The following is a 13,196-nucleotide window of genomic DNA, read 5'->3' on the forward strand; positions in this document are numbered from 1 at the left end:
GCAATTAAAGCCCACCTATTACTCCGCCCATTTGCTGTGCATCAGAAAGTGTACCAGCCGCCTTGTTTTCACGTGGACCGCGTTTGACTTCTTACTGCTTCCTGTGTAAAGATGGCTACGGCATTGTGGAACCGAGTAGAAATCGCTTATCCTGGTACAAGATCAACGTTGAATATAAAGATTAGTGATACTACAGGTACGAAAGACACGTAACTTAAAATGTACAATGTTATGTGTATATTACACACACACGTTCAGTGAGTTAAACCTGCCTGTCCCGGCATCATCCAGGACAAGCAATTCACCCACGTGGAGTAAGATCACAGAATGTTGTGCAGTTACAGTCAACAATATACAGCTTGCACTCCAAGCATAGAACTAGCGCTAGTAGTTGTACCTGTATTCTGAGTTTATGTGTGTTGATAATTACGAAATAGGTATACTATTTAAAAAAAAAAATCTTAATACCTTCGTACTGCCACAGCATGTATCTGACTGACACTAGGTTTAATACTGGCTATCAATATATATATATATATATATATATATGTACACACGGCACCATGTATTTAAGACCTTTTTGTTCACATTGCTAAATTACCAAGTTAAGTTGCCGAGTTGGAAAGTTACCGAGTTGGAAAGCTGTAGTTTTACAGTCCTATGGATTTGATTACAGTACTCTTCCATCCTTAATCTGATATCGGCTTGTCACACCAGCGCTCTGTGTGTGTCAGCGGGTTATCTGTTACATATGCAAGCCCCCCTTTTTTTTTTTTTAGTACAGAAAACAAAAGTAAATTTTTTCAAAAAAAAAATCGGATTTCTGTTTACTATTTTGTTACACTAATAACTGTGGAGGAAACGATTAAAACGCATTTCTTTACTGTTGTTAGCACTGAAATGTACGCAATTTTTATTTTTCCCCGCAGAGATCTGTATAGAACGCCTTCTTAAATCGTGTGAAAGTGTGTTGACACTGCTGAGGAGTAAAGTACTCAAAATCGAGATTGAGGTCCTCTATTCCCTTCTTTATGTTTTTCACAACAGACTTCGTCAGCATAAACCGTACCAGGCTCTAAAACAGGTAAGTACTTCTCCTAAACAAAGCACTACTAGCAATTTAGAATTATTATATTAAATAATTCCCCTCTTTCAACAGCTAAGTATGTATATAAAATACAATTGCAGCTTTCCCCCGGTGAGGGTAGCTTAAACAGAAGGGTGTAAATCCACTGCTGCCTCCTCCTTTTACTAATGTCTCTTTATTAATTGTGATCTATGGAATAGTACTTCTATAGAAAGTTTATGCTGTATGTACTACTTCCAACAACACACATGCATTCCATTCATCCTTGTGTTTCTTTGTCTTTTGTTCTAGGTTGAACAATGTGTAAAACGCTTAAATGGTATGAAACTGGAGACTGTTATTCAAGATCTGAAAGAGATGTGTCCAAAGAGACTTGAAAAGTAAAGAAAGCCTTTTTCTTTTTTTTGTATAGCTATAAATTGATAGTAATGCAATAGCCAGAGGTTCTATGCAGTGGGTCTGAGCTTTAGTTGACCACTGAGTCTTGAGTCGTCCTCCTGAGAATTTAATGGTCCTGGGTCAATCCTCTAAGTATCCTGCTTTCTTATCTGTGGCACTTGCTTACCTACAATGATCTAGTACTTTACTTGCATGTCATAAGGACAACATCGTATTATACAGCAGGGCTAGAAATGAATGGGTGCCCTTCTAAATTACTGCAGATTTGACCATCAAAATGTTTGTCTGTTCACAGCAGTTATTTCCGCAGTGCCCTTTCCACTACAGCAACTAGAAGCATCTGTACACGCCAAATTAGGAAGTGTTAATGCCTTCAGCGCTGCCTAGACTCGAATCTAGGCAGCGGTTTGCCAAAAAAAGCCAAAATGTAATTTCTGACACTGTGGGCACAAACCTCACCCTCATGATAGCAAGCCAGTAGCCAAACAGGACAGTGAAATAATTACAAATGTACAGAGGCAGCTTTTGCCAAAAAAGAGAGTTTTCTCAACAAATAAATAGTTATTATAAAGTTAAACTGTGTTGTTTCTTTCTGTGGCTAATTGGCATTATATATGAAAATATATGACATTTCATAATATCCTACACTTTGGCCTTTAGTAGCCTTGGTGCCTTCTACAAATGTATTCAACTGAAGGCCATTTTGGCCTTGCCAAAAGTAACAGGCATTTCACAAGTAAACTAACTCCGACTAACCTTTTGTTATTTCAGCTCACCGAACTTTGAGAACGTCACACGTGAAGTCCCCAGCCAGCCTGTATTAGAATGGCTGTCCTTGAAGATCATGGGAGGCTGCAAGCTGGCTCTGTGTTTCATGGAAAATTGCTCTAAAGTCTTTCTGTATCCTTTACCGTATGAAAGTGAGAACGTTTTTTATTGTCAGTACTTAATTGGTGACAGTTTAACCTGGCAGAGGGAAGAGGTGTTCATTTAGTAGTGAGAGTGTATTGCAGTATATTACTGAATTGATTCCCCCCATCATCATAACGGGTGCATTACAGGTGATTCCAATGAAATACAAGGCAAACATTGAATGTCCTTTATTAGGAGGTATAATGATGTCACATGTGTAGGAACACGTTTAACGGTTTGTGGATCACAAATGCCTTAACTTGAATCATTTAGGTTGACAATACAACACCTCTACTGGGAAGAGTACATTGTTTTAAATGTGGTTCTTACAGGAATGCTCAGTAGATTGTGGTGAGTGTTGCATATTTATTATTTTGGAAACTTAATTAAGGTAGTTTTCCCAGAGATTGATATATGTGTTTCAGTGTAAATGCCTTGATTTTGATTCAGCGTTGCATTGGCAGTTAGTTGACATCTTGGTCATTCACTTGCCATCTACAGAAACTCTCTCTGTTTTGGTATGGTGATGGAACAGTTATTTTAATGATCAAAAAGTTGACAATACAAAAATAGCCCTGTAAGACATGTAAAAATTTAAAATGAAGTTTTAAAAATGTCTACTTTTTAAATTCATGCTTTATAAACATATTGCCTGTTTTAATAGATGCTTCATCCATTTTAACTTTTGATCAGGGTGCTGTTCAGGGGCATACTAAAAAACCTGGCTGCTCTATATGAGGAGATGTTCCTGTTACTGCAGGAGGTTTCTGGGATACAGCAGATGCCATTTGTGAAAGAATTCACGTTTCCTTCCGACATGAAGAGTTTTCTAGGCCCATCTTACATAGAAATAGTGAATATGAAGCTGCCTAAAGCCCCTGCTATTAAATCTGCAAAAAGTAAAGGAGCAGCGAAAATGCTCGATGCGTTATTTGCTTCCGAGGCTGGATATAGCAGTGAACGACGAGAGCTGGTAAAACCAGCGAGCAAAGGCAAGAAGAGCACCACGAAAGGGAAGAAATCCTTGGATGTTTGGTGTCCTGTGATAGAGAGACACCCTGATGATTTTGGTGTGTATTTTATTTTTTGTTGCTCCGAATACAGTATTTCTAAATAAATAAATAAATATTTAACTGACTCTCTTCATTTCCAAAAAGGAACTCTGTCTGGATTGGATGTAAAGGCTTTGTGCAGAAGACCCCAAGGTAGCTCAAAGGTTTGTAATGAAATGTTATAAGAATGAGTACAATTTTAATTTTAAAGGGATTGCCATTAATGAAATGATTCCATGAAACATGCCTGGCGTGCACTCCATTCATTAGGTAGGTCTCCCGTACAGTTTTGAATGAAGCATATGTTATATCAGACATGTGTTTTCATGTAATTCTCTGGACTTTCCTATCTCATTAACCATATGACCTTGCACTGCTGAAGTGACATTACCTACTATAAAGGCATGCAAAATGAGAGATTCCTTTAATTATACCATAAACTTTTTTTCTTTTTCTTAAATGAACATGCCTGTACTGCTTTCAAACCTGAGATCGACATAGCAAATTGAAAGATTAGTAATTATTTGATTATCTATAAACTATAAGCCTTGTTTTTTGTTTTATTTTTTTTAGGTGGTTACATCTCAAAGTAAGCTATCTTTGAAAAAAGCTGTTCTGCCACAAAAGAAGGGGTTGATTCGTAAGAAGAAATCCTTTGTTTCCCAAATTAAAGGGACACAGTCTTTTAGTGACCTGACAGAAGCACTGGAGGAAATGGTAGACTGGTGCAGGGGGAAAAAACTAAAGTCTGAAACCATGCAGTTGGGTTACAAGCTTCTCAAGTGCAGGAGGCTCAAATATATGGAAGCTCTGGGATGCAGGTATGATTCCTTTATGAAGACTTACTGTTACAGGGTTTACTGTTTTAGAACTACTTCAGTCTGCTTGTTTCTAATTTCATAAACCTGGAAGATTGGAAGCATTATTAATGAAAAAGACCAGTACCAAAGGTCAGGACGGAGGTGCATTGCCAAAGCCTTGGTCCATTATCATGTTGTGTGTGTGTTTATCAATTAGTCCTTTCCATTGAGGTTAATACAATGATATCATTAACAACAGTACAGCTGTGTCCTTCATCAGTAACTATTTGATCATTTTTGTGTTTGTTTTTGTTTTAGTTTACACCGCAAGCTGAATTGCTTCAGAAGAGCTGTCTGTAAATCCCTACTCCGTGGTGGAAGGTGCATTCCTTTCCAATCAACATTGAAATGGACACGTTTTGTTACTATAAGGCATCAGTTTGACATGAAATTAAATAGGTTTCCAGTCGGTCAAAGGACTACAAGAAGACGTGTGCAATCTAAAGAATATGCTCAGCATCCTGTTTTTGTACAAAGTGTTCAAAATATGAACGTGTCCAGTCAAAGTCCAAGGACTACAGTTATTCAACAGACTGTAAAAGAAACCTCAAGTGGAATTGGTGTGCCAAAAAACAGTGTGGAGGAGGATGCTGCTGCTGATATTGACAGCATTTTTGCAGCAATTGGTTTATAAGCCATATAGGTTATGAGCTGCAGTTAGAATAACTGTCAAAACCTGCAATTCATGCTACTGATAAATGTTTAAACAAACTTGCATGGCCTTGATTGGGTGATATGTAATCTACTGGATGAAAGTAAAAATTGTAAATACAGCCCTGTTATGACAATAAATATCTAATGAGAAGCAAGCTTGTATGTTTTCATAACTATAAACACTCAATCATAAACTCTATTGGTAAAACTTTGAAATGGAACCATTAATATGCATGCCTGACTAGTGTCTATTTCAGTGTTCTGAACAGTGCCTGGTGTTAGATACTGCCTCTCTCACTGTATTTATCCAGTTAATAACATTACTATACATAACAAACTACAGTCAATAATTAAAGTAACTAGGACACTATAATTGGATTCTGCACTGTTTACATGCTGGAAGGGTTTGCACACCCTCTGTTTCAGCTGTAAATATCCCATAAACCAAGTGAGAATAGGGCCTTCAGTGACTAACTGGAGGGCCAAATCGTATATTCCCAGTTGCCAAAGAGTATACTCTGTTTTTGTAGATTTGGTTAAAAATTAATTATGGCAATGATATCATTATAGCGACTTTTAAAAATATTATTTTTATGTCTCTGCCCCCCCCCCCCCAAAAAAAAACATTTTGGAGCAGAAACCACATGGAGCAAAATTGTATTCGTATTTGTTATCATTTATTATTGTAGAAACAATGTGTATTTATATCTGTAAAAAAAACTATATATATATATAGAGAGAGAGAGAGGTTAGCTCATTTAAGTTCCAGGGTCTTCCTGTAATAGTTTCAAAAATAAATACAGTAATCCGTCACCTATCTGCCTGTCACATATCTGCCCTAGCCATTTATCCGCCATGACCAGCCTCTTCAGCAACCTTAATTTATTATTCAACAGAGAAGATTATTTTGGATATTGTAGAGATTCACATACACTGTCCGTGCGCTGCCATTGCTGGTAGTGTCATGTGTTGATATGTAAATAAATCCTGTTCGCCTGCGGGGTGTATCAACGTCAGCCTCCGTCTCTATCTCCTGCAGCGAATGCACACACCCACATGGCAATTGGCTACCCTGTATCTTTCTAAACAAGGGATTTAGGGGAGCTCCCTAATAAAAGTTGAATCTCAAAACAATAATTGTGTGAATATATTAATTGTTACAGCTGTGTATAATGGTATTTAAAACAGGATAACAATGCATAGTAAGTTTAAATGGAATATCCACAGTTACCTACTGTGTATTATGACTTCCTTATTGCACTACATTTGGTGCTGAACACCAGCCCAGTTCCAACAGACCCACGTTGTCCAGTTCACTTGTCTCTCATATCACAATACAATACAATAGTGCTTTGATATAACAAATTGAACATAGGTTTTTGAAGTAAAAGAAGTGCAGCCCAGATACTTATTTGTAAACTGGATCAGCGTAAACTGGATCAGCATGAACTGGTTTACTTCAGTTTGATTCACAATTGAGTGCGCTTGCCATCTACAGCACTGTCTTCAATATGAAAACCTTCGTTCTTTATGGCATATGATGATGGTATTACATCCTGTGTTTTTTCTTTCTCCAAGTCTTCATCCTCATCACTGGAACAACGTTTCTTGTAAATCCGATAACCTAAATTGAAACATTATTTTTAGAAATCTTTGCTGAAATCACATTTTAAGTCAAGTTACCAAAAGTGTTGTAATGAAATTGTTTTACAGGGAGGCATAGAACACTTTCATGTGTTAAGGAAAGAAGAATCTGTTAAAAACTTTGTGGTTTAAAAAGGAGGGATTTATCAAGTACTTTGAGTTTCGTGAAGTAATAGTATTCATTTGCAGCCTTTACAGTAAATGACAGCAACTATTAAACATTGTTCACAAGAAACAGGGTTAACAGTCAATGTTAAAATGTGCTTGTATATATTTGTAATGGTTTAGCTATTACCCTTTTTTGGTGCAACCAGTTAGCAACCCATAGAGCTATCACTGATAATACTGGATATTTTACTTAAATGACACTGATTTAACATCTGCTGCTTTTTCGAGGTTAGTTCATACTTCAGTCGTGCAAGTGAAATTCCTAATTTGCAACTGTCTGACAAGCTAAGGGTGACTAATTGAGTTTTATTTTTCTGAAACAAGAGTGCAGTATGAACCAGCCTTGAGAGTCCTCAATATCTGGAGAAAGAAACTTTGCAAACACTACTCACCAGCAATTATCAAAGCTGCAAATACCATCTGGAAAATACTATAGATCAGTGGGAAACTGAACATCACTTCCAACTCTTCGGGACTAAAGGATAGCTGGACAATGGTGCTACATAACTGAGAATTCTGGAAACCAGTCTCTATGGCTATGGTACGACATCTGAAAAAAAAAAAGAGCTAACATTAATATTGCTGTTTATAACTACTGCAACACCTAGTCGTTTAATAATAGTAAGTTGTACTAAAATGTGCCAACTGAATCTGCTGTATCGGAAATACATTTCAGGGAATTTAACTTTTCTGGTTCATATCAGTAATTAATAAAATAAAATGCATATGAATGATAAATGTGTCAGTGTAATGACTCTGGTTCAGATATGATGATGATATTTGATTTTTTTTTTCATTAAATAGCAGTTTCTGATTAAACCAGCTTTACCTGTAGTATGGCTGTCCAACTAATCTTGCCAGAAGGAATCCAAAACCAAATCCAACAGCTGGATATATTACTCCAATAATCCATAGTGAAGGAGAAATGACCCAGGAAGACTGATACAACACCCCTCCAACTACAGCTATGCCTGCTATCAATACTGCCCCAGCTATAGAGCCAACCTGTGGAAAACAAACAAAAAAGGTTCATTGTAGCACACATGTTGGCATGTTTTATGTATTTTCTTTTTTTTAACTGCCTCCTCATTTTCAAAGGAGTATGAAACTTGCTTTGACATTTTGGATATAAATTGAACTCCCAAACTAATGCATTGAACTTTGTATACAGAACATAGTTTATGTTGAAAAAAAAAATGAACTGCAGTATCAATTGTATATTCTCACTTACCTTAAGTATGGCCTTTGCCTTTTTTGGCCACTTGTGCTTCACATAAATTCCTAATCCGACTGGAATAAGGAGGGTAACTAATGTAATACCTGCAAAATGAAGAGTAACTGGTTAGTGGTTGAACACCACTGAATTGACTAAAGTCTTCAACAGAACTGGTTTAAAGATTGCAATAATGTATGGTTTAAACTATTGCTTGACTTTATATTGTATATATAAAAAAATATTGCTGACAAAGACTTTAGTTTGCATGTTACATATATAGTACAGTATTATCCACACCATTAGAGGTAGAAAGACCTTGTTACAAATTATCTCTTTTTCTTAATACCATTTTTTAATGTAAATTGTAATAATTTATTCTATAACTTACCTATGCTGTCGTATGGTATTTGGATTGCATCTGTATCAGTCCACATTTTAGTGTAGATAAAAAGACATAACGGCATCATCCCCATTGCCAGAATTGTAGAACATGCTGTCATGCTTACACTGTTACAATATCAAGAAACAGAAATAGTGTTACAAAAATTATATATATACCGGTATATAAATCCTTAATTTAATTTAGACACCAAGTTTAATCACAGATGTATCAAACATACTGTAAGCTTTGAATTAAAAGTGTATCAAACTCTCAGACAAAGCTTACATATAATTAGTTCTAATCAGCATGAATTCAGCACATGCCCTGGAATGTATCACAGCTCATAAAACTGGGACGTGTGTAAAAGTGGGTAGATTGCTGGTTGAATTATATGACACTCAGATAGTAAAGTAGATAGTGAGGAGACATGGGGGAGCAGAGTGAAGCAATTTAAATGTGTTTCTTTTTGAAAATAGAGGTGAGATAGATGAAAACTTTGGGTGTAACTGTTACGTGATTTTCTGCACGTAGGTTTGAAATGTAGTTGTAAAGCTGGTGTCTATATATATATATATATATATATATATATATATATATATATAGTATGTTGCTGTCGCTCTGTGCTCAGAAATACCGTCTCGCTCACACCAATACATCTCTGATGTGAGATGAGGGCTCAGAAACGAAACATCTACACTGATGTCAGCTCAGACAAACCATCTCTGTTTCCACAATAAAGACTTTGTTAGTTCTGACAATCTTTGTTCAGACTCTTTTATTGTAAAGCAGACAGACCTTACAATACAGTCTGGCTTCTACAACAGTTTTATAGATTGATATTGATTGGCCTTTCATTCATTTACTGCTTTGTCTTGCCTATTTCTACTCTCTGCATTACATAAATTCAAATCTCTGCAATTATGTTGCAGAGATTGGAGAGAAGAAGATGAACATGAGAGATACTCAATTAAGAGTCTGAGTTTGTTATACTTTATTTTAGGTTTTTCATTAGCAGTCACTAAAAACATGCATTATAGTCAATATACTTTTTTTCTGTCCCGAACATCAAATAAAACGCTAAAAACCCTCTGTAAAATAGATTTGACAACCTGTTATGTACAATATAACAGGAAGGAGATGACATGGTAGCCTAGGGGCTACAGCTTAAGACTGAGAAGCAGAAGTTCCTTCACCTACCCTTTGATCCTACCATTTTAACAAGCCCCAGTTGATATGACAATTTAGACAGGAAATATGCTTATAACTACATGTAGAATACTATATTTACAGCAGCTTCTGGGATTTCCTCCTGTAAAATCTCACCATTTCAATATACATGTCCTTTTTTTTACTCAGTAGACTATGCAGGTAGGAATTGTACAACTGACCCCAGATAATCATGGCATGCACAGAAATTCAGAACAAAAGTGTTAAAAAGTTATATTTGCTTACCTGAGATCCATATCTCCATCCACCCAATATGAAATAATGTTAGACCCTGTTCCACCAGGACAGCAACCCATTATCATAACTGCTATTGCTTGAATTGGCTGAACTTGGAAGGCAAGTGACAACAGAAAGGCTGCAAGAGGCATAATGCCAAATTGGCACAGGAACCCTACAAAGATACCCCACGGTCTCTTGATATGTCCCCAAAGCTTTGTTGCCTCCACATTACAGCCCATAGAGAACATCACCATGGCCAGCAGAACTGTTAACACAGTACTTAAAGCCAAGCTCAGAATCTCATTATAATTACTGCTTGGCACCAAGCAAGACATTCCATTGCACACTGTGGCATTTACGGAGCAGATCATTTTTGCTGTAAAAAAAATAATAATAATGATAATAATTCTTCACTGGCTTGCAGGCTGAAGTTATCAGATATGAGTGGAAAGATGGAAGTTGTGACTCTTCCTTCTGTTCCCAGCCTTTTAAACTGTTGAAGACAATTAAAAAAGCAGTTAACTTCTTTTTTATGAGTTCATCCACAGAAATGTGACGGAATGAATGTCATTGTTTAAACTTCAAGGAATGAATCATAAAGTTCCATAAATGTCATTGCCAATTATTTTATTGTACATGACCTTATATTTTATTGTGTCATTACAGGTACTGAATTATACCACAGGTTAAAACTCCTTAAACATGACAAAGACTGCATAGGATATAGATAATACTAGGTGTGTCATCAAAGTCCAATATTTCCTTCTACACGCATGTGGTGGGAAGGAAAGATGAACAGGGTGGAATCTAAAAGGTTCTCATGATTTCTGCTGGGAATGTTATTGACCTCTGCTGTAATATTCGCACACATGGCACCATTTACTGTAGAGAAGGACCCAACTTGGAGGTTCTTTTTGGTAGATTTAGACAACTGTATTACTTCAAATTGATCTGCTAACTTGACACTGACAAGTTACTATTATGTCAGCTATAGTCCATTGTGAAATTGAACAGTTATACTACTGTATGTATAATTGATGTGAATGATACAATAACTATTTGTTTGCTTGTATGTTGGTTGCAGCCTTGTACTAAACTATTGCACTTTTTTAAGGATACATTAATAGTAAATATGATTAAAGGTTAACACAATATCCAGTAAGTAACATATAACACTATCTCCCACTGTGCTGCAATGTAAGCCATTCAACTTCATATGTCAGGTCACAGACCTCTTTATTTTGCTGTATGGTTGTATTTAGTGATGTTAATAATGAGAGCTATAAATCATACCTGTGGGAAAACAGCAGAAGGAGTTAAATGGAAGCAGTAATTAGACCTGCTACAGTTTAGATCATTAAAACAGACACCTGTAATATTTACTCTACTCCAATCAGTCTCCATTGAGCTTCTTCCTGCTGAATCAGCTATTTACTCTACCCTAGTCCCCCACATGAGCTAAATTAGGTGCCAGGTCTGACACTATACTCCCCAGCCAGGTGGACCAGCATAATTTAACCTCTGATAAACTGCTGTGCTATACTTCTTGAATGACTATCCATGCATCATTCTGCGTGTCCCAGCATCTTTAACTACTACTTTTGCATTTTTATCCAGTATTTCACGCCTGCTGGGTTTTTTTTTTGATAATTGCTAGCACATCCTTGTATAGGTTGTACTGATTTAATTTATATGGTATCTTAATGTCTATTTACATTTAATTAAAAACATGACGCTACCCCTCTCAGAGGAGTTCTAAACACTGCAGTCACTGTCTTTCAAAGCTTGCTCCATTTTCACCATGAGGCCCTATCTAAATCCTATTTACACTGTTTAATTTGAAGAAAATCCAAAATCCATTCATTGATACAAACAGTAGCTCAGTCTGTTCTGCAAATAAAACATGTATTATAAATATATTTCTCTTAATAACTGGTGCTTGTGGTAGGCCCAGGATTGACAGTAATAGAGATTGTCTTTTCTGTTTTAACCAAATCGCACACAATGCCAATGTGAGCATCACTACATTGTTCTGTTTGCAAGCTTCAGACCTGTCCTGGAGGGGGCACCCTTTTAGGATGTGAGGGAGCATACTGTATTGGTCTCCATGCCTATGCAACCCTTGGGAAAACAGTAATTATCATGAGCATGTCAACCTTTTAAACATTCATCCTGTAAAGTATGCCTTTGATATGGCACCTTTCACAGGGAGCCCCTCCCCCTATGTATATTTGTGCGTTATTTATTATAATTTATTGTATTATATATGACGGCAGAAAGCCTGTATTGTTATTATTCGCGGTGTGGACGAAAAGTCGCCGCCATTTGTATTGTTTGTTTGGTTGTACCTCTCGTTAGAATGTGCGACTGTCAGCTAAGTAACTATTGAATCAGTCATGCAGACTAATTTAAACCCGTGTGGAATGCGACCATCTCCGGATTGATCGATTGTTGTTAATTTGGAGATGGTCGCATTTAAATGGAGACCTGCGGCTTTTGCAGGGGGGTGGAGAACAGATGTGTCTGTCTGGAGATAGACTGGAAATACAATTCTATCCTACAAACCCTACCTGCCTACTCACTTTCCTGAAGGGTACTCGTTTTCATTTGTTTTGTGTTCTGTTAGTGTTTGTTTACTTTGGCCAATGTGCCCTTTTGTTTTGTGTTTATTTAAAGTGTATTATTGTTTAATAAATTGAGAGCGATGTAGCATCTCATATTTACCCCACAGTTGCCATGTGTTTTTTGCCTTTACTTCCTGGTCTGACATCACCCACAACAGTCAGCCACAGCACCAGATTTGGTTTTCAAACTATAATGGGAAACCCTGAAATTTGATCTTTTTTTTTAAACTGGAAAACTTCTTCAATCGGTTCTTGTTAAATCCTCCAATAGCTACTGCCAGATTGCTTAAAATAATTAAAACAGAGTGTTATAAATAAACAGCAAAGGGAGGTATGGTAACTTTCACAAACTTTTCCCTCTTAAAAATAAGCACACAAAAAAAAACTCTCATAACATCCATGGCTCCTTAACAGTCAGGTTTTTTGCCCCACTACTGTTCTTATGTGTGTACACAGTTATTCTATGACAACTGATGAAGGTAAAATGATTAGTGGGCAATGCTTTTAATGCAGTGAAACCCCAAATCTTAACAAATAGGTTTATAGGGTCCCAGGACTTGGACCCTTCAACTCAAGGTCAGAATAATTGGATGGATTTGAATGTGCATTGTGGGCTCCATAGCAGGTTGCTCCACTGTATGGGTCGGTTTGTATATCAGTGTAAAAAATTACAATACAAATAAAAAAATAAAAATAAAAAACACCACTTCATCTATAGCAGATGTATGTGTAGATTCTAATTCAGGACCACA

The 13,196-nt window shown here is 36.6% G+C and overlaps 2 protein-coding genes across 2 annotated transcripts; one reads left to right on the forward strand and one right to left on the reverse strand.

Moving 5' to 3' along the window:
* nepro (nucleolus and neural progenitor protein) lies at positions 1-5,115 on the forward strand. The gene is made up of 9 exons (XM_034011571.3): positions 1-196; positions 930-1,084; positions 1,379-1,467; positions 2,258-2,386; positions 2,672-2,749; positions 3,092-3,468; positions 3,556-3,614; positions 4,024-4,271; positions 4,569-5,115. The coding sequence occupies exons 1-9, from the start codon at positions 112-114 to the stop codon at positions 4,942-4,944; spliced, it is 1,596 nt and encodes a 531-aa protein (XP_033867462.3). The 5' UTR covers positions 1-111; the 3' UTR covers positions 4,945-5,115.
* Positions 5,116-5,632: 517 nt separating this feature from the next.
* On the reverse strand, positions 5,633-12,795 carry slc10a2 (solute carrier family 10 member 2). The gene is made up of 6 exons (XM_034010613.3): positions 9,827-12,795; positions 8,381-8,499; positions 8,008-8,096; positions 7,606-7,781; positions 7,169-7,326; positions 5,633-6,588 (listed from the first exon to the last, which is right to left on the reverse strand). The coding sequence occupies exons 1-6, from the start codon at positions 10,189-10,191 to the stop codon at positions 6,434-6,436; spliced, it is 1,062 nt and encodes a 353-aa protein (XP_033866504.2). The 5' UTR covers positions 10,192-12,795; the 3' UTR covers positions 5,633-6,433.
* Positions 12,796-13,196: the final 401 nt, after the last annotated feature.

This window comes from Acipenser ruthenus, chromosome 8, assembly GCF_902713425.1.
Source record: "Acipenser ruthenus chromosome 8, fAciRut3.2 maternal haplotype, whole genome shotgun sequence".
Lineage (NCBI taxonomy): Eukaryota > Metazoa > Chordata > Actinopteri > Acipenseriformes > Acipenseridae > Acipenser > Acipenser ruthenus.